The sequence below is a fragment of the Colletotrichum paranaense genome, assembly GCF_030867605.1.
Source record: "Colletotrichum paranaense strain IMI 384185 chromosome Unknown Scaffold_8.1, whole genome shotgun sequence".
Taxonomy (NCBI): domain Eukaryota; kingdom Fungi; phylum Ascomycota; class Sordariomycetes; order Glomerellales; family Glomerellaceae; genus Colletotrichum; species Colletotrichum paranaense.
The window spans coordinates 1,375,935-1,393,357 of record NW_026848966.1 but is presented as its reverse complement, the minus strand read 5'-3'; the positions used below and the strand labels follow the sequence as shown (position 1 = coordinate 1,393,357).

Genomic DNA, 17,423 nt, shown 5'->3' with positions numbered 1-17,423 from the left:
ACCAAAGGTCGCTGGATGTTTGGGAAATGAGTGATCCCTGCGTTTTCGCGTATCCTTGGTTCGGACCGCCGTCCCCCTGCCGCTGCCACATCGCATCGCATCTGGGTTGCAGCAGCTTGGGATTGAGTGATGGTTCGCCAACGCAGCCGGAGCGATGTTGCCTCGCCCACGTCTCCCAAGATTAGGCGGTTGAGCAATGCGCTACGCAAGATATCGAGCATCAGCTCGGCAAAGGACGATGGTAGTAGGTCTAGCAGTACGGTGAGTTTTTGGAAATCTCCACAAACCCCCCGGGGGGAAAGTTCCCACACTACTGCACGTTCACTTTCTCCTCCTTCTCCTTTCTTTCTCAACCACTGAACCCACCGGTTCACTGCACCGCTCCCTCTGTGACGTTTTGCAATGGCGATGAGACGCTCGAGCTGTCGGACGCCGCTTACACTACATGAACAGAGACTTGGCGATCTTGAGTTTGGCGGCGGGGATCCGATTGACCGGGGACCTGTTTCGTCCCATGGGTCCAGCTCCGCCGGCGGGGGCTACGGCAGCGGCAGCGGCAGCGGCAGCGGCACCGTGAATGAGTCGGACGTCCAACTTCGTCAGATTCAACAGTTGACGCAACGCGTCGGCTCGACGCTCGCGAGCAAGGACGCCGATGCCGCGTACAAGGAATACGCCAAAGTCAAGGATCATGTAGCCTTGTGTCGGGCCCTGTTGCGCAAGTCCACACCATCGCCCGGGTCGCCGGGGCAGGCGACCGGAGCGGCAACGGCGGCGTGGGCGGAGGGAGGTCGGGGACCGTCACGGGAGTCGTCGCTTGAGGTGCCGCAGAGCCCTACGTCGATACTGACTCGGTCTTCGTTTAGCGGGAGGAGTCTCTCGGAAGTGACGACCGGCCAGAGCGCAGGTTCACGTCCGATGCGTAAGATTTGCCTGTCTGCCGTCCGCGACTGGAAGGGGTGCATCGAGTCCCTGGTGGAAGCGCTCGAGCTCTCGCTGTCAGAGACATATCGAAGTTACGAGCCCGATGCCACGCCGAGCATGGTGAAGTCGCTCTTCCAGGATAAAGTCTTCCGCGCCGCTGCGATCCAGCAGATGAGGAGGGCGAGCATCATCAAGACGTTCTCGCCCAGTCCGGACTTTTTTCCGCTCTACGACATACGCTTCAGGAACCATGATCGGGTGAAGCAGGATCTCGTCGAGGTGACGCGGGTTCTGCAACTAGGCGAATCGGGCGTCACGGACGAGAGGCCGGTGAAGGAGCTCGCCGTCGCACCGCGCGGAGACGCCGTTCTCGAGTTTGCGAATATTGGCGCCGAAAACGGGGCGGAAGCGGAAGCGGAAGCGCTGCCCGTGCTACGATACCGCGTCTCGTCGTTTTTGCTGGCCGAGACGTCGCCCGTCTTTGAGAGGATGTTCACCGAGCACGCGCACATTGAGGTCCACGACGACGAGGACCTGACGGACCAGCTCACGCCGCCGCCGACGGCGTATATCTGCCCCGACGGCACCGAAGCGAAGCTCTACCGCATGCCGCAGCGCGAAGGCGACCGCGAGCAGGCGCTCACGATCCTCCTGCACGCGGCGCACATGCACAACGATAAAGTGCCGCGCGAGGTGACTTTCGAGCAGCTGGTCGCCATCGCGGAGGTGTGCCTGCGGTACCGGTGCACGTCGCCGCTAGAGCTGTTTGTCGAGCACCGCTGGCTGCCGCAGTGGATTCACCGGGGCAGCGAGGCGATGCCGCGGGGTTGGTTGCTGATCAGCTATGCTTTTGGGTTCCGGCAGCTGTTTACGCGCATGTCCAAGACGGTGATTTTGAATCTTGTGGACGAGGACGAGTTGGAGGGGATGCACGTGGCGTGGCCGAGGAGGATCAAGGAGAAGATTTGGGGGGTGAGGGGGGCGAAGATGGCGCAGGTTGAGGAGTGTTGCGTGAGTACGATTCGGGAGTATTTGAGGCCGCCTTGTCGTGCTGTTCCGCCACCGGGCTCGGATTCGTCTTCCGTTGAGGTAGCGTCCACGCCCGCGACGAATACGTCTGCCAACCCGGCCTTGATGTTCACCAGCACGCCCAGGTGTCCCAAGGGAAGTCACAGCTGCGACGCGACGAATCTGGGTTGGCTGATGCTCGTTTACGGCGAGCTCGAGCTTCTGCCCACCATCATGAACTCGTCGGTTCTCGGACACCTGGCAGCTGGCTCCCAGCAGCAGCAATACTCACCACCTCGTCGAAGTCTGGCACAGCTCGTCGATCTGTTGCGGACCATTGCCAGTCCGCCGCTGGCGGTTCACATGGGCGGGGTATGCGATCCCGCACCGGCGTTCCGCGCCGCGATTAATGATATTTACAATAGCGTGTCTGGGTTGACGTTGCATGATGTCAGTGGACGGGCTCACGGGTGGGGGCTATCGCGGCACCGGTCTACGCAGCCGCAGGCTGTTTTACATAGGGGGTTGAGAAGTTTTTCTGACGGGAAGAAGGTTGATCTGCAGCTTGGGCAGCAGGGAATCCAGGAGCTGCTGGAACAGGAACGGGGGCAAAAGCAGGACCAGGAACAGGGCAAGGTCCTCGAGAGGTCTGACGCGGTACGGTTGTTGATTTTGGAGAGGTGCGTGGAGAGTGTGGAGGACCTGCGTGCGGCGGCGCTGGTGAATCGGAGATTTTATGAGACGTTTCGGGAGAACGAGGGGGTCTTGATGGGGCGGTTCGTCGGGGACGCGAGGTTGAGGACGTTGATGAAGTTGACTTCTATGGATGTCGTCGCGGCGGGGGAGAATAAGGTGCCCAAGGGGGATGCTGACGCTATGAAGGCGGAGGCGGAGGCCGTTCAACATGTTGTCTCTGACGATGGTTTGGATGGCCGGCTGGTTCGAACGCAGGATGAGACTGTTACGGATGTATTCTTGGCGGTTCCTTCGTCGCCTGGACCTGGGCGTGGGGGAGGCGGCGGCGACGTTTCTGCGTTTGATGAGAATTCAGAAGGCGAGGGCGAGGTGTTGAGCGAGGATGAGGCGAGGCGGATATTGTGGCCGCCTGAGGTGATGGTCTCGCCTGCCCGGGAGACGTCGTCTTCGCCACTGCGGCTGCCATTACAGCCTCTAGAGCCTGGGTCCGATATAATGACGGAGGATGAGGTAATGAGGGAAAAGTTCCGGGCTGGTGACGCTGCGTTTGTGGAGGAGAAGATGTTGTTGGAGGGAGAGGATAAGCATCTTAGGGACGAACGGGATAAGAGGATTGGTCTTTTGCCAGGGGATGGGTGAGTGGCTTTCCATCGTGGGTACTGGGTTTGAAGCAGGGATACTGGTATGTGCATCAAGCGTGGAGTTTCTTCATCTGATTACGGTAATATTTCAGTCTCATACTGGGAAAATCATCTTAGCAAATGGAACTGCAGAGATAGGAAGTGGTTTAAGACGAAGCTTACGAGAGGTAGCAAAAGGCAGCTCATACGGATAGAATCCCCCGTATTCCACTAAGATGCCTTTCTAGTCGGGATAGTAGACGATCGTCTACCCGCCGGTTCCAGGATGGTTATAGGCTCTCTCGAGACAAAGTTGGAATTCCCGCAACTGTTGCTCACTTTCTGACGGTGATATTTTCCAGATGGGAGGTTGCGTCGCCTGACCAGCTGTTATTCCGTTTAGAATAAGGTTGACCATGGAAGTGGCCTAGAAGCTCAGATGGGTGGTTACCGTCAATTCTTGGTGCCATTTACTCCCCTTACCCTTTTTCGAACCTTTTTCAAAGTCTTTGTGTTGTACCGCACTGGCAAAAGCATTTTTGGCTTTGTTTCTTTCGGACTTCGTGTTGTTTTCACATTCTCACGACATATCAGGGCCAATCGAATTTGACAATGATGTCTCCGAAGGCAGAAATTTCGCGGACGGCGAGCGCGCCCCGCTGCGGAAGACAACCTAACCTCTCAGACAGCCCCGCTTTCTCGAAGATCGTGGCGGACATAGCTCAGTTGGGAGAGCGTCAGACTGAAGTCAACTTCAATCACTTAATCTGAAGGTCGTGTGTTCAATCCACACTGGCCGCATCTTCTATTTTGTCCTTGGAAGGGTCGCGTTCTTTTTGACCTTTTTACCATGGGTACTCGCTTCTGAAGTGATTTTGATCGTCACGCATGGTCCCAATGTGATTGAAGTCTGCCTGAGCGAACAGCACCACCAGACTTTTTTGCTTGACCAAACACTTGAGTCGAAGCCCTAACAGTCTCGATGACACGCCAATTGATCCAGCACAGATGATGGTGTTTGGTAATCATAAATAACATTCATAAGGTATCTTTCCTATATCTAGGTTACTTCAAGCTGCTCTGCCATCTCATCAATCACAAGCTTATGAGCAATGCTCGTGGCTCTTTTCCCATCCGCGATCCCCCTTCTTCCTCAAACCTCAACGAAGAGAAGCCAGGCTCAGGCGTGCGGCCAGTTCCTGTTGAGAACGACACAGCTCCCGTTCGCCGACGACGCGATATCCTTATCCGTCAAGAAGACGCAGTACTTTGCCACAGCAGCCGGGTCCAGCCCCGTCTCGCCGCGCTTGTACTCGGGCATGCCCGCCGTGACCTTGGCCATGCCGGCCTGGTTGACGCCCTCGGCGAAGGCGTCCATAATGTTGGTGGTGTCCATGCCGCCGAGCAGCAGCGCGACCGAGTAGATGCCCTTGTCGCCGTAGAAGCCCGCCGTGTTCTTGGTGACGGCCATGACGCCGTGCTTGGACGCCGTGTAGGCGATGCCGGAAGCGAGGCCGCGGTAGCTGGCGTTGGAGCCGATATTGACAATCAGGCCCGCGGGCCCGCCGCTGCCGCTGGCGCCGCCCTGGGCGAGGAACTGGTTGACGGCGTACTTTGTCGTCAGGAAGGGACCCGTGAGGTTGATGGCGAGGACGCGGTCCCAGGTCTCCTTTGTGCAGTCGCCGGCGGGGTCGAACTTGTCCATGACGCCGGCGTTGTTGACGACGACGTCGAGGCGGCCGAAGCGTTCTACGGTGCCCTTGATGAGGGACTGGACGGAGTCTTCGGAGGTGACGTCGACGACGATGCCGTGGAGCTTGCCGGCGTAGGTGTCTCGGTATTCCGAGGTGACGGTGGCGACGCGGTCCTCGTTGATGTCGGAGATCACGACGTTGGCGCCGGCGACGAGGTAGGCTTCGGCGATGGCTTTGCCTAGGCCGCCGCCGGAGCCGGTGACGATTACGGTCGTGCCGGGGAGGCGGGTCGCCATTGTGTGTGTGAGTTGTGTGACAGGTGTCTGTGTTTGGTTGAGAGAGGAGAGGGGCTTGGCCCGAGTGCGGATAGATTGCGGGATGAGACCTTGAAGGTTTGGTTCTGCTGCTTTAACTTTGGCAAAAGTTTTAAGCTTAGATAAGATTGATAAAGTGGTGAGGTCGATTGCGTGATTGAGTCGTGAGTCGTGAGTGAGTTGTAAGTGAGAGTGAGAGTGAGTGAGGATGTCTTAGAGGCTCTTGATTTCTAATGAGTGAGAGCTCCTCCACATGCGTCATTGAAGGTCGCCGCCGTGGGCCATTTATGTAGAGCTCTGCATCGTCAGACGGGAAGGAGGGGCAGTTGCGGGGCGATCCTTGGTGGGGGAAAGTAGAAAACAGACGTCTCGATTGGGCGCTGACTTTGGCGCCGTGGACGTGCCCGTGGATCGCTCCAGGGCGCTTTCTCTTCTTACCCCTGAGACTTTGAGGTGTGCCATCGTATTCGGTTTGGGTCCGTACATTTATTCGTAAGAGTACATAAGAATTTAGCTTGTCTTGTTTTTCTTGTCATATTCTCTTGCTTATGGTTGGACTACCTACCCTATCTCATGGAAGCTTCCCCGCGAAATCTTCATGTGAATCCCACCCCGCTTCCCGGTTCGCTTCCACCCCACTACTTATGGTTCAGAAGGCCCGGGTATCTGGCCTGGGATCATCCCGTGCGGCACGGTTCATTGACCCTGACTTGCTGCATATGTCGCTGTGCTTATCATGAGGATGAATTCTTCATTGCCATGTGCTTCTATGGGACTTTTGGTAGAATCGACGCTCGACGCAGGGTAGGTCACAGTCGCCAATGCCCCTCTTGAGCTAAGTATCGATGTCTGAGGAACCTCATTGTCTTATCGTCTACTCTAGGCAGACAATTTCCTAAGCGATGCTCAATTCTGGTCATGGATGACGGCCTTTGGCTGCAGATCACAGCTCTGCGCTGGAGCCATGAGGTTGTAGCGCATTTGAATCATGAGTGCACGATGGTTGCAAGTCGGTGCGAATACGGATGATTACCCCCTGTTCACATCTCGTATTCGGGTTTACCATCACAGATTCGCGGTGTATCTGCAACTACACGAGCCCGTCACTTTATTGATTTGTCGTTCTGGCTCTGTGCCTGCTTGATGGGACGAACGCACCCTTTGCGAGCCTCGGCGGTTGATGATTGGGTGTGTTGATCTCGCTGGTGCCGATCCGGGACCGATGCAGGTAGTCACCTTGGTCAGTGACCAGGTCTTCATTATAGATGGACAGTATGTAATGACTGTCTGGGTGATCATGTGAGGAGATGCCAACTTCATATCATAGTTTGGAGCATCACTTCCACAGAGTCCATACAATACCTCATCCGGCAGAGTCAGTTCGATTTTTGAAGAGGCTAGCCGTCAGATATGCAAGCAGAAAACGTCATACACACCCGTCCGTATTGTAATGAGAAATGCAAAATGACTTCTACTTTTTGTGCTGGAGAGATGGTGTGACAAGAGGCAAGGCATTCATCTCATTTTTCTAAAGTACTTACACCCTCGTCGCTGTTGGTATAGACGCATCCTTTTTCTTTTTCTTCTTCTTGTCCGTAATACCCTCATCACCACAAATATCCTCCCATTGATCGAGTGCCGCCCAAGACGAAGGAGACTGCGAGGACCTATCGAACCCAGGAATCACCTTGAAAAGACACTTACCGAAGAACCCCTTCACCTTCCCAGCCACACTTTTTGGCTCCTTCTCAGCCGGTAAATTGAGGACACTGGTGTTCTGCCAAGGGCTCGTCGATCGGGTTTGGTTCAGACCGTGCGACAGCGAGCGAGTGCCCAGACTGCTCTCTGATCGCTGGTGGCAGGGCATATCCAACCCCTTTGTGATATCTAATGAGTCCCAGTAACACACCGGGCACTGGTTGATTCTTGGCTTCTTGTCGAGGTATACCCTTCCTTGGTCTGGACAGTATGCCTTTGCGTGTCCGAAGGTTTCGGGCAATGTCCACGTTCTCTTGTGGCATATGGTGGGGATCTCTTCTTTGGAGATAATGCCGTAGCAGGTCCTGCACTGGTCGACGATTTGTTTGATGCCGCACATGGTTTCTGTTTAGCTGGGGTTGTTATGATAACAAGTTGTGTAGTGCACGTTATCACGCTGCGGGTTGGTTTTAATGGTTTGAGATGTAGAGTGATATCTCAGTGAGCAAGAAAGAAGGCATTATATAGACTAAAGGATGCGTACCTAAGACAAGACCATTGTTGCTGAATCACTTCCATTGTTTAGTTACCACATGTTATGAATGTTCGACTGATCTACCCATATTCCTTTGATTGAAAGGCCTTTGATCATCAAAGCCGCTCATCTGGACAATGCAGGCAAAGACAATCGAGTGCAAGAATTTGATCCTGCATACCGGCAAAGAAGTGGTCCTTTCCGACACTTTGTGGCTACATGCAGTCCAAGAGATTCCTGTCCCCCCAATCGAAGCTATCGGCGGAGTGGATGAGCAGTCTGAGATTGACCACATCCGGCAACTTCAGCTTGCCAATTGCCGGTGGCTTATCTTCTTTCAATAAGAATTGAGCTCCCTCAGTCGCGAGTATCGCGGTATTTGGGACGATATCATACTAAGTCCTTTCGTCCCGAATGAATGATACCGTCCTCGGTGAGTAGCGGGTAAAGGCATACGTGACTGGGAAAAACGGACCAGACGATGAGTAGTTTTCGTGGGCAGCGAGTGGACAAATAGTTTTACTATTCTCAGTCCTGAGTATGCGCTTTTACTTATTCGTCATATCGATCACCAACGTCCTGAATTGATTCTATCGCTGATTGTGCCAGGGCAGACCTGAAATTTCAGGCGGGTGGCGCGGAATCCTCGGGCACCGCTGCCTTGTAGACACTGAGGCACCAAAAAAAGTCAAGATTTTATCAACGCGCGCTACGAATTGTAACTTGGTATCTAGAAACCACGTGCGCATCAGGGGGGGAGAAGTAATAAAAAAAAATGCATCGCAATCGAAACTTCTCATGAACCAAGAAGCCCTTCATTGCTCTGTAGCATTTGGTGGCCAAAATGTCGTCTGCCATCGGGATGGAGGCGGTCGTCGCGGTTAGTTCATCCCGCAATCAGCCATTTTGAGAACCTTCAGAAGCTTTCCATCACAGGACTCCACTAACAGAAACTTGCAGGCCGCAGCGGGAGCCACATTGAGTGTAGACTTTCTCATTCATCCCATGGACACGCTCATCACGCGGATGCAATCGCCAATGTACACAACGCAATACAAATCCGTCAACGGCGCCGTCAGCCGGACGCTCTTCCTCGGGCTGTACCAGGGGTTCGGCCCCACCATCATCACCAGCATACCGTCGTCGGCGGCCTTCTTCACGATTTACGAGGGGCTCAAGGGTTACTCGCTGCGCGCCAAAGAGGAGGGCCGTTTTGCGGACGTGCCGTTGCCTGTCTTGTACGGGGCGAGCGGCGCGGCGGCGAGTCTTGTTAGCTGTGCTATTACGAATCCTGCCGAGGTGTTGAAGCAGAATGCGCAGGTATATCGGAGAGATTCTCCTCAGTCAATGGGAGGCGGCAGTGGTACGTCTCCGACGATGAACACGTTGAGGCGTTTCGCGAAGCAGCCGACCAAGTTGTGGGCTGGGTATACGGCACTTGTGGCAAGTGATTTGCCCAATACCACGTTGACGTTTTGTCTTTACGAGACTCTCAAGGAACGTTTCCTCGGAGGGGAGGGGAAGGCTCAGGACAGGAGTGCGTCGCAGCAGGTTCTCGCGAGTGGGCTGTGCGCTGCTGCTGCCGGCAGCGCGTCGTCGAGTTTGTTTGTGCCTATCGATGTCGTCAAGACGAGGATGAGGCTCGCGGCTGGCGGAGACGTGACTGGCGAGAACGGTTCGTCAAAGACGTCGAGTAGTTCTCCTCGTGCAAAGATTGGTCCGATTGCGGTGGCCAGGGGGATTGTCCTGAAAGAAGGTGTTCGAGGGTTGTTTAGAGGGGCCACGGTAACGGTTTTGGCGGCGGGTTTTGGGGGTGGGTTGTATATTGGCTGTTACGAGGCCATCAAGATTTATCTGAGCTAGAAAGGCTTTCAGATTGTACACTATGTAGAACAAGAACTCACTTAGACGACGGGGACGCAAGTCTTGTAATACCACTCTTCTCGAATCAGCATATTTAAAGGCATCCAGACTGTGCGTATCAGAAGCACCCCTGACTGCAGCTCAACGAGATTAACATGAAAATACTGCCAGTGTCGAGTGAGCGGCCGAAGAAAGGCGGGATGATGTCTGGATGCCAACGTCTTCCATCATCTGAATATACACAGGAAGTCCCATTTGGGTCCCCTCAATTCCACTCCTCTCACCAGCCAGAAAGCGTCCGTCTAGGTTGACTGGTCAGGACAAACTGGCTGGATGGTGGAATGGTTTATGGTCAACAATCAATAAATACGCCAACCAGCTGCTCGACGACAGACTCAGCGCATACAAGTATCCGAGGTCGAATCCCCACATGAGCGCCAATATTTCCCAGCATGGGCACCAAGAGATGTAGCCACACCGGTGGTGAGCTCTTTTTTTTCTTCCAATCCACATCTATATTCAACACTATTGGGCTTTCAGGATCACTATGTGAGAGCCGCGATACGATATACAGAAACCTCCTCCATTAACTAACCGCCTGGCTACTCGCAACAATAGTAACACCGCCTGCTTTTAGGCATCGGCAGCGGCCTGGCCACACTGACCCGCGACAACCTTGATGTCGCCATTGACATCGCACTGGCCGTCTGCTTGGCAAGCGCCAGCACCAGTTCCATCGGTGCAAGCCAGGCCAACAAAGTCGGCCGCCGCGTCGGCGTCCGCTGCTTGATCGGCGTTGTCGTCGGCGTTCGCATTGTCATTTGCGTTGTCCTGGTTGTTATTGTTGTTGTTGCCATTGTTCTGGTTGTTCTGGTTGTTGTTATTGTTGTTCGCGTTGCCATTGTTGGCATCAGCCGCGGCATCGTCCGCAGCGGCGTTGTCCTGGTTGTTGTTATTGTTGTTCTGGCCGGCGTTGGCGTTGCCGGCATTGGCATTGTTGTTGCCGGCGTTGTTGCCGGCTCCGTTTTGGCCGGCGTTCTGACCTCTGTTGCCGCCGCCGGCACCGCCACCGCCGCCTCCACGGCCAGCTCCTCCAGCACCGCCGGCACCAGCAGCACCAGCTCCGGCTCCGGCACCAGCACCAGCACCAGCACCGGCGCCACCACCGCCGAAGCCTCCTCGGCCGCCACCGCCGCCGCCTGCACCACCTACGGCACCTCTACCACCACCGCCACCACCACGGCCACCTCCGAAGCCGCCGCCGCCGCCACCGAATTGAGGAGCAGGTGCTGTACGGAATCCATGTCAGTCTTGCAAAGTCTCTCTTGAGAGGAGGATGCATAGAGGAATGCTGAGCGAATGACTTACCAGTCAAGGCATTGCCTGTGAGAAGACCAATAACAAGGAGAGTGATGGTTGTGTAACGCATCTTGAGGTATGCGCCGCTTTCCTATAGATACCTAGGAAAGAAGGAGGAGGATAATAGGAAGGTTGGATAAAGATGGGATTGGCCGAATCGAAAAAGTGCACAGCACTGGAATGAAGGTTACAAACAAGAAAGAGAGCACCGACTTGGATCACACAGTGACTGAGGAGGGAAAGGAAATGATCATGCTCGGCTCGAAGAATGGTCCCGATCCTTATACTTCCCGTCCATTTCGCCCACAAGTGCTGTCCCATCAGACGGGCCAACAAGAAGTTCACCAGCCCAAGCAAGAGCGTCAATCACTCACGCCCAGGAGACCAGACGGCTGGGCGTCAGACATCCGATCTTGGCCAATACCAACGACAAGCATTCCGCTACATCGGAAGTTTAGATGGCATGCCCGTCGTCCGGAAAATCTCAAACACGGGCATGGGGTTTCTTTTTCTTCTTCCGCCCTTATTGGATGGAGACACCTACCTCGTCTCCCCTGGCCGGGTGTGATGGAAAACCTTGGATACCTTAAAAGTACTCCGTAACAAGGCAAACAATTTAAACGAACCAATCCAGAGCCACCGAACCTCACGCGACCAGCCTTGTCTGACCCCCCTTGATGAGGCGTCTATAAGCTTCAATTCATGGCTATTTTTCTGGGGAGAAGGAAGGCGAACCCGGACCCGCCCATCGTCGGCCGGGTGTTGAGCGTGCAGCGGGACATGTTTTGGAAACCCATGTCTACCGAGTCGCCCAGGCCTCCAGATGCGGTGGGCGGGAGCAAGGAGTCGAATCACGGATGCGCTGGCTCCTGAGAAGAGGCGGAAGATGGGGAGAGAGAGCTCTCTTCCCGGAGTACTGACTTGAGAGAGAGAGAGCCTCACGGTTCTCTGACGTTACTTCGCTCCTTAGCCCCCCGCATTTTCCCCTGTTTCGACTGAGCTGTGACAGCTGAGCCAGAGGCGTTGCGTAGTCCGATCTACACGTAATGTGGGTGCTGCCCGGGGGCGCCTATTGTGGTTTGTCGCGGGTCTGGAAGATCTCGACTTGGCTTGTATGAAGATGCGAATGGAATATGTCGTGCAAGCCGGGGCTAGTTAGGAAATGGTATGGATGACGAGTTTGCGCTCATGAACGCTCTCTCAGTGGCTAGGCGTGAAACTTTACATAAATGCCGCTGCCAGAAACAGCAGAATGACGGACAGCGTGTTATATCCGTACGTTAGTTTCCCATTCGTTCCGGAGGTTGTGATGCAAGGCAGAAGTTCTCAATTTTATTTTGTTCCATGTCGCTGTGAGGAAGGCTCACGACGTTGCCGGCAAAGAGCACGGGCCAAACGGGTACGAAGTCTAAGACGGTCAATTTATCATCAGAGCAAGCGGGAGAAAAAAAAGCAAACAAAACGTATGCTAAACTTTACCACTCAAAACCGGTATGCTGTCTGCTGGCCATCACAAACAAAGCGATCCGGATGTCAAAAGGAACAAAATTCAAAAGGAATGTGCGGCCAGTGTGGATTGAACACACGACCTTCAGATTAAGTGATTGAAGTTGACTTCAGTCTGACGCTCTCCCAACTGAGCTATGTCCGCCGCTGTTGAAGATTTTCTACCTGTAGGTTATACTTACCTCTTAGCGTAGAGATCCCTGCGATGATGCCCCACCGCGGTTGGCAGTCCCGCAGTCGAGTCGGGAAGAAACGAGGCCGAAAGCTCGCGTCTCACAAGGCCGGTCCGATGTCTTCTGCTGAGCACGTTAGCATGAGACGATCAGAGAGCGTGTTCTCTGAGAATTACAAGCTTGCCATCGTTCTCTCTTCACGGTTGACCCCAGCACCCCTAGTGCGTGGTGGTGGAAAACAGGAAGGAGCCACGCCCCTCGGAAAGGGACGAGATGCCGTAAAGTTACCTGTCGCCCGGCCGGTGCTTCCACCTTGGGATCCGTCAAAGGATACCGAATGCAGGTACCTCAATTCAGGTTCCTAGATGTACCTAAGATGGCACTGGAAAATGGAAGCCACGACCGTCCTGGCCTGAATTGGAATGATTACATTATCATTTGATGACTACCTCAGGAACCAAACTCCAACGTTAAACATCGCTCCGTTCGCCATTCTGTTTCTCCAACCAGCATTAAATGATCCAACAAAGGAAAAAAACCCAAGCAATAATTCCGCCCTCCGTCCTCAAACTCCAGTTTCCCGAGATGTACCCTGTCTCTTGGTGTGTCTTATGTACTGCGGCGGCGTGATGGGATGCACGAATTGCTAACACCTTCCTGAAAGTCTAGATGAACCCTACTCGGAATTCATCTGCAATACCAGTTGGGGCCCTTAGTCCAAAGTCTGGCCGTCTCGCGTCACCTCGCTCACGAGGCGGAGGAAGCACTGGAGGTGGACTCATTTGCTGAGCCTCTGCCTTTTCTTTCGGCGTCTGCGGTCTCTGGCTTCCGAACGTTGGGCTTGCCAACGGGCTCGGCAACGGCCAGTTCGCGTCGTTGGAGGCCTCGGGAATCAAGCTGTTCGGTGTGGGCGGCTGCGGCGACTGCATGCGAGGTGACACCATTGCAAAGTTTCCGTGGTGGACGTCCCGATCATCCCAGCTAGGAGGCTGATATTGCTGCGGGTTTGACGCCTTGCGCTGAAGCTCGACGGGCGGCGGAGGCTGTCGACGGTTTGCAGGTGTGACACCGTAGTTCCGCTCGCCCTCACCTGGCGCGACCCGTCTCGAGGTCGGCGGGGGTCCAAGGTATCCCTGTGGAGGGGAAGGAAGATCATCGCGAGATCGGCCACCAGAGTCTTTCCTCTCTCTGAGTTCTGGACCTTGTCGTTCACGGCTATCGTACTGGCCACGCTCCCCGTCTCTGGTCGGAGAGACCATTTCTCGAGCATCCGAATCCTGACGCTGTCTCGCAGGGGGCCAATCGTCCAGAGGCCGGGCAGGACTCCGCAGCGGTCCTTCATATGGTACCTGCTGCGGTCTGGGGGGCGGCAAGCCAGCGCTCCTGGGAGGTTCCGGCAGGATTTTCATTTCTGGCGGGCGCGGTCGCCTGGCGCTTCTTGGTGGTGGGCTAACTGGTATAACAGGACTTATCGGAATAATCGGGCTTTCCCGCTCTAGTGTTCGTCCTCGTTCCGCCATACCAAAGTCGAGTCCGGTAGGATCATTGTCGATATCCATGGAGAAGCTCTGCCTTCTTGGGGTGGTGATAGTGAGGGTGTCCCTCTTCGCGGCAACATTCTGGATGATTGGCCTGGGGTAGAAATGGTCCTCGTCGCTGGAACGTCCTGCCGACGCGGTTGGGGACGGGAGTGCGGCCGGCCGCGGCCTGTGAGCTTCACGAACAGCAGTGACTGCTGTCTTCGGTCTGAGATCTGTCCTCAATGGCGGGAGCGAACCATTGATGGATTGAGGAGGCGAAGGTAAGGCCTTGTTGGGCGACAACGGAGCTGGAGTCAGTTTGTCATCTTTCGACGACTCTGATGGGTTCAGGTTGAATTCGAACTGCCCAAGTGGGCTTCGAGGTGCGTTGGCTGCGGTCGGTGTAGGCAGAGGCGATATATTGTTCGGAGAGTGATAACCGCTTGGTGCAGCACTCGGTGCCGGGCTGAGAGCTCCATCGCTCCTAGGGCCAGCACCATCTCGAGCAAAGTGAACGTCGAGAGGGTTGACCCAAGCCTTGGCCCGGGTCGAGTTTGGTGTTCCTGGTCTGCTTCCTGATCCATTGCCACCGGTGATGATCGGTGGAGATGCGATGTTGTTCAAGCTGGTCACAGAAGTGTTGTTCCAACGCATATTCAAGTTTGCCTCAGATCCAACAGGCCGAATACCCTTGACGCCGGGTGCACCCAGATCGACTAGGGAAGATGAGCCGCCATTGAGGTACGGCGCATTCGGATGACGGAAGTTGGCGGCGAAACTTTTATTCGACATGGCTGTGCCGGGGCGAGATCCGTTGATGAGAATGGGACGGTCCAGATCTTTTCCGAAGAATTGCCCTTGACCAAGCGTGTTTTGGTCAATTTTCTTCCATTGAGGCTTCATCTCAGCCTTCTCAGCAGGTTTCCTTCACAAAGTCAGTTTGCAGATCCAGGACAGAGGGCTGGGAGCGCACTTTTTCTTATCGGCCCCGAGTTTCAGCCCGAAAAAAGACACCATGGTTGCGTTACGAAGAGGGTATCAAGAAACTACGTTGGTTAGTCGGATCGACCTTCGAAGCGAGATGGAGGGGTTGGTGAGGGGCATACAGAACAAAAGAAGGGCATAAAAAAGCTGTGAGCTATGCACAGAGAGTGATAGAATGGGCCCAATCCCGGCAATAGACGTCCAGGTCAACAATCGAACGAGTATGGCTATGCGAAATGAAGGAAGAACCAGTTCGAGAAAATTGAACAATTGGTGAAAAGTGCTTGCCACGGCTCCAACGTCGAGCACTCGGAGGCGTAGAAGGCGACCGAGCAGGAACAATGGTGTCGTGAAAAGAGAGGAAGAGCGGCAGTGGTTATTGCATACGTGCCATGTCGCGTCTTTTCCGAATGAAAGTGCTCACGTTGTGGAGGCAGCGTTGGGTGATGGACAAGGGCGACGATCCTTATTCGCGGCCCCAAGCAATTGATCCGTCACAAGATCAGGGGCCCAGCAGTAATAACGTCCCGAAGAGGGAGGCCAGGATGGGCGAGCTGCCCAGATCAGTGACAGGGCAGAGCTCCGGTGGAGTGGATTCTGGATCGAGACAAGGTTGAGAGAGGGCTTGAGTTTTTGAGCGGAAAAGCAACAAGTGTGGTGAGTCTCTTCTTGGCGGGATGTATGTGATAAAGAGCGATGAGACTGATATCGATCCCTTGCAAAACAAGTCTACAATAGCCACCAGCAAGGAGTCAAGAAAGAGTAAAGAGATGGTGGAAGTTTGTGAAGGGCTGAGACGAGGAACGACGGGAAACAAAAGTCTAAGGAAACGAACCTGCGATGGGGACCTTAACCGGAGCAGACCGAGCTATTGCGACGTCGCCGCTGTCGCGAACGAAGGGTGGACCACGACCGACTGCAGTGTGGAGATGAGAACAGGCCCTCTCCCAGGCACATTTTCCCTCTTTGGATTGGTGTTTAATGAAACGGCAGCCCGGTGAGAGCGCGACACACAGCGATGCTGCACACGTTCCTCCTGCTGGGGATTGGTGGCCGTATTGGCAAATGTATGTGCAATTTCGCACTTTTCCCCCTTTGACGTAGCTTCATATTATCGGGGATAGGGCCTCCACGCGCGCACGTCAACAGCTCGAGTGGGGGAGGTCGTCTGAAGGAGGTTCAAGGGGGGAAAAGAAGAAGGGGGGACGAATCCTTTTCGCTGCAGCTGCAAGGAGTTCGTAGGCACTTCATCCAGATTCGCACCCACACTCGCACCAAGCCGGGCTCGAGTTGTGACGAAGTTCGGATGACCTGCAAAGGGAGAGACGGCCAAGACCCTTGAAAAAAAAAGGATATAACGACCCTTATGCGATTTCAACCCCGAAGACATTGGACAAGAACGCGTGATGGGCCACTCTGGAGGTTCCACGATAAGCATCATACAGTTTGATAAGACGCAATCCCCCGGAAAATACCACCTCAATAGAGTCCAGGATCAAGGGTGTTGCGAGATTCAACACCCGCGGACTCATCTCTTTTTCGAAGTTTCTACGGCTTCTCTCATTCGAAAATCTTTCGTTAGCCCACCGCCGGCCGCAGAATTAATGTCTGCGGGTTCTGCATTTCTGCAGAGTTCGGCCAACTGAAAGGTACATTACTCGAGATACTCACCGTACCTAAAATTCTTGGATTGCCCGAAGCTTATTATGTTTGGTGCTAATTCGGGGGGGTAAATACCTAGGCAAGGGGGGTAAGAGAGGGGAGGGCATTTTCACCAGGGCCATGCAGAAGAAACGAGATGCGATGCCAAACCAACGGTACGTACCTCACAGAAAAAGGGGTTTCCCCTGTGTCCCTGGACTAAGAAGCTCTTTTTTAGCTTGCATGCTCTTTCTGGGCCGGCTTCTCCATCCGAGCAACGAAAGACCTTGAAACTTATTTGTTCCCCAGGCCAGGTTGATACATCACTGCCGTGTTGATCCATTGACGAAACGAAACAAACATGGAGTCGATGGAGCCCGATGGCACCCTAGAAGCCCAAATACTGCGTAAACCCCCGACCACTGAGGAACCTTTCTCCGTAACGACGAACTCGATGCCGAGGTGGGAAAGCATATCCACGTCCTATCAAGGGAAGTGACATCAGAATCTCTCCGTCACAGGTGGATCGTCGACGTCAAAACGTGTCCGAACTTCAATGAAGATCTACGGGCGAGCACGACACCTTTTTTCTCGTATTGCCTGCAGAAGTCTGTGGGCATATCCAAGGGACAAGAAACCCTCCACCGGATCGACAATGCTCCTTACGCGGGCAGCCGCCCTGCTAAGGGCGGACTTGGAAGTTGATTCATTCGTCTCTCTTGAACAACACCCCACATGCTGGTACCAGCACATGCGTAGATTATTTACCTTGCGGTACTAAGATCACGCTAGAGTCCAAGGTAGAGCGCGCTTCTTCTTCACGCCGTCCCTTATCTTGGATCCTTGATGCAGGCTACAACAAGACCAGAATAAGAAATAGGTCAGGGC

General features: G+C 54.5%; 6 protein-coding genes across 6 annotated transcripts; 2 read left to right on the top strand and 4 right to left on the bottom strand.

Moving 5' to 3' along the window:
- Window positions 1-129: 129 nt before the first annotated feature.
- On the top strand, window positions 130-3,267 carry CPAR01_10304 (uncharacterized protein; the record flags this gene model as incomplete). The annotated part of the gene is made up of 2 exons (XM_060494565.1): window positions 130-261; window positions 454-3,267. 2 exons carry the CDS (start codon window positions 130-132, stop codon window positions 3,265-3,267), a joined length of 2,946 nt encoding a protein of 981 aa, XP_060346747.1.
- Window positions 3,268-4,428: 1,161 nt separating this feature from the next.
- CPAR01_10303 (short chain dehydrogenase) lies at window positions 4,429-5,238 on the bottom strand (the record flags this gene model as incomplete). Its single annotated transcript, XM_060494564.1, has 1 exon — window positions 4,429-5,238. The coding sequence occupies one exon, from the start codon at window positions 5,236-5,238 to the stop codon at window positions 4,429-4,431; it is 810 nt and encodes a 269-aa protein (XP_060346746.1).
- A 1,555-nt stretch (window positions 5,239-6,793) lies between these two features.
- On the bottom strand, window positions 6,794-7,354 carry CPAR01_10302 (uncharacterized protein; the record flags this gene model as incomplete). The annotated part of the gene is made up of 1 exon (XM_060494563.1): window positions 6,794-7,354. The coding sequence occupies one exon, from the start codon at window positions 7,352-7,354 to the stop codon at window positions 6,794-6,796; it is 561 nt and encodes a 186-aa protein (XP_060346745.1).
- A 979-nt stretch (window positions 7,355-8,333) lies between these two features.
- On the top strand, window positions 8,334-9,352 carry CPAR01_10301 (uncharacterized protein; the record flags this gene model as incomplete). The annotated part of the gene is made up of 2 exons (XM_060494562.1): window positions 8,334-8,369; window positions 8,450-9,352. 2 exons carry the CDS (start codon window positions 8,334-8,336, stop codon window positions 9,350-9,352), a joined length of 939 nt encoding a protein of 312 aa, XP_060346744.1.
- A 633-nt stretch (window positions 9,353-9,985) lies between these two features.
- On the bottom strand, window positions 9,986-10,781 carry CPAR01_10300 (uncharacterized protein; the record flags this gene model as incomplete). Its single annotated transcript, XM_060494561.1, has 2 exons — window positions 9,986-10,641; window positions 10,721-10,781. The coding sequence occupies 2 exons, from the start codon at window positions 10,779-10,781 to the stop codon at window positions 9,986-9,988; spliced, it is 717 nt and encodes a 238-aa protein (XP_060346743.1).
- A 2,274-nt stretch (window positions 10,782-13,055) lies between these two features.
- CPAR01_10299 (uncharacterized protein) lies at window positions 13,056-14,927 on the bottom strand (the record flags this gene model as incomplete). The annotated part of the gene is made up of 2 exons (XM_060494560.1): window positions 13,056-14,835; window positions 14,884-14,927. 2 exons carry the CDS (start codon window positions 14,925-14,927, stop codon window positions 13,056-13,058), a joined length of 1,824 nt encoding a protein of 607 aa, XP_060346742.1.
- Window positions 14,928-17,423: the final 2,496 nt, after the last annotated feature.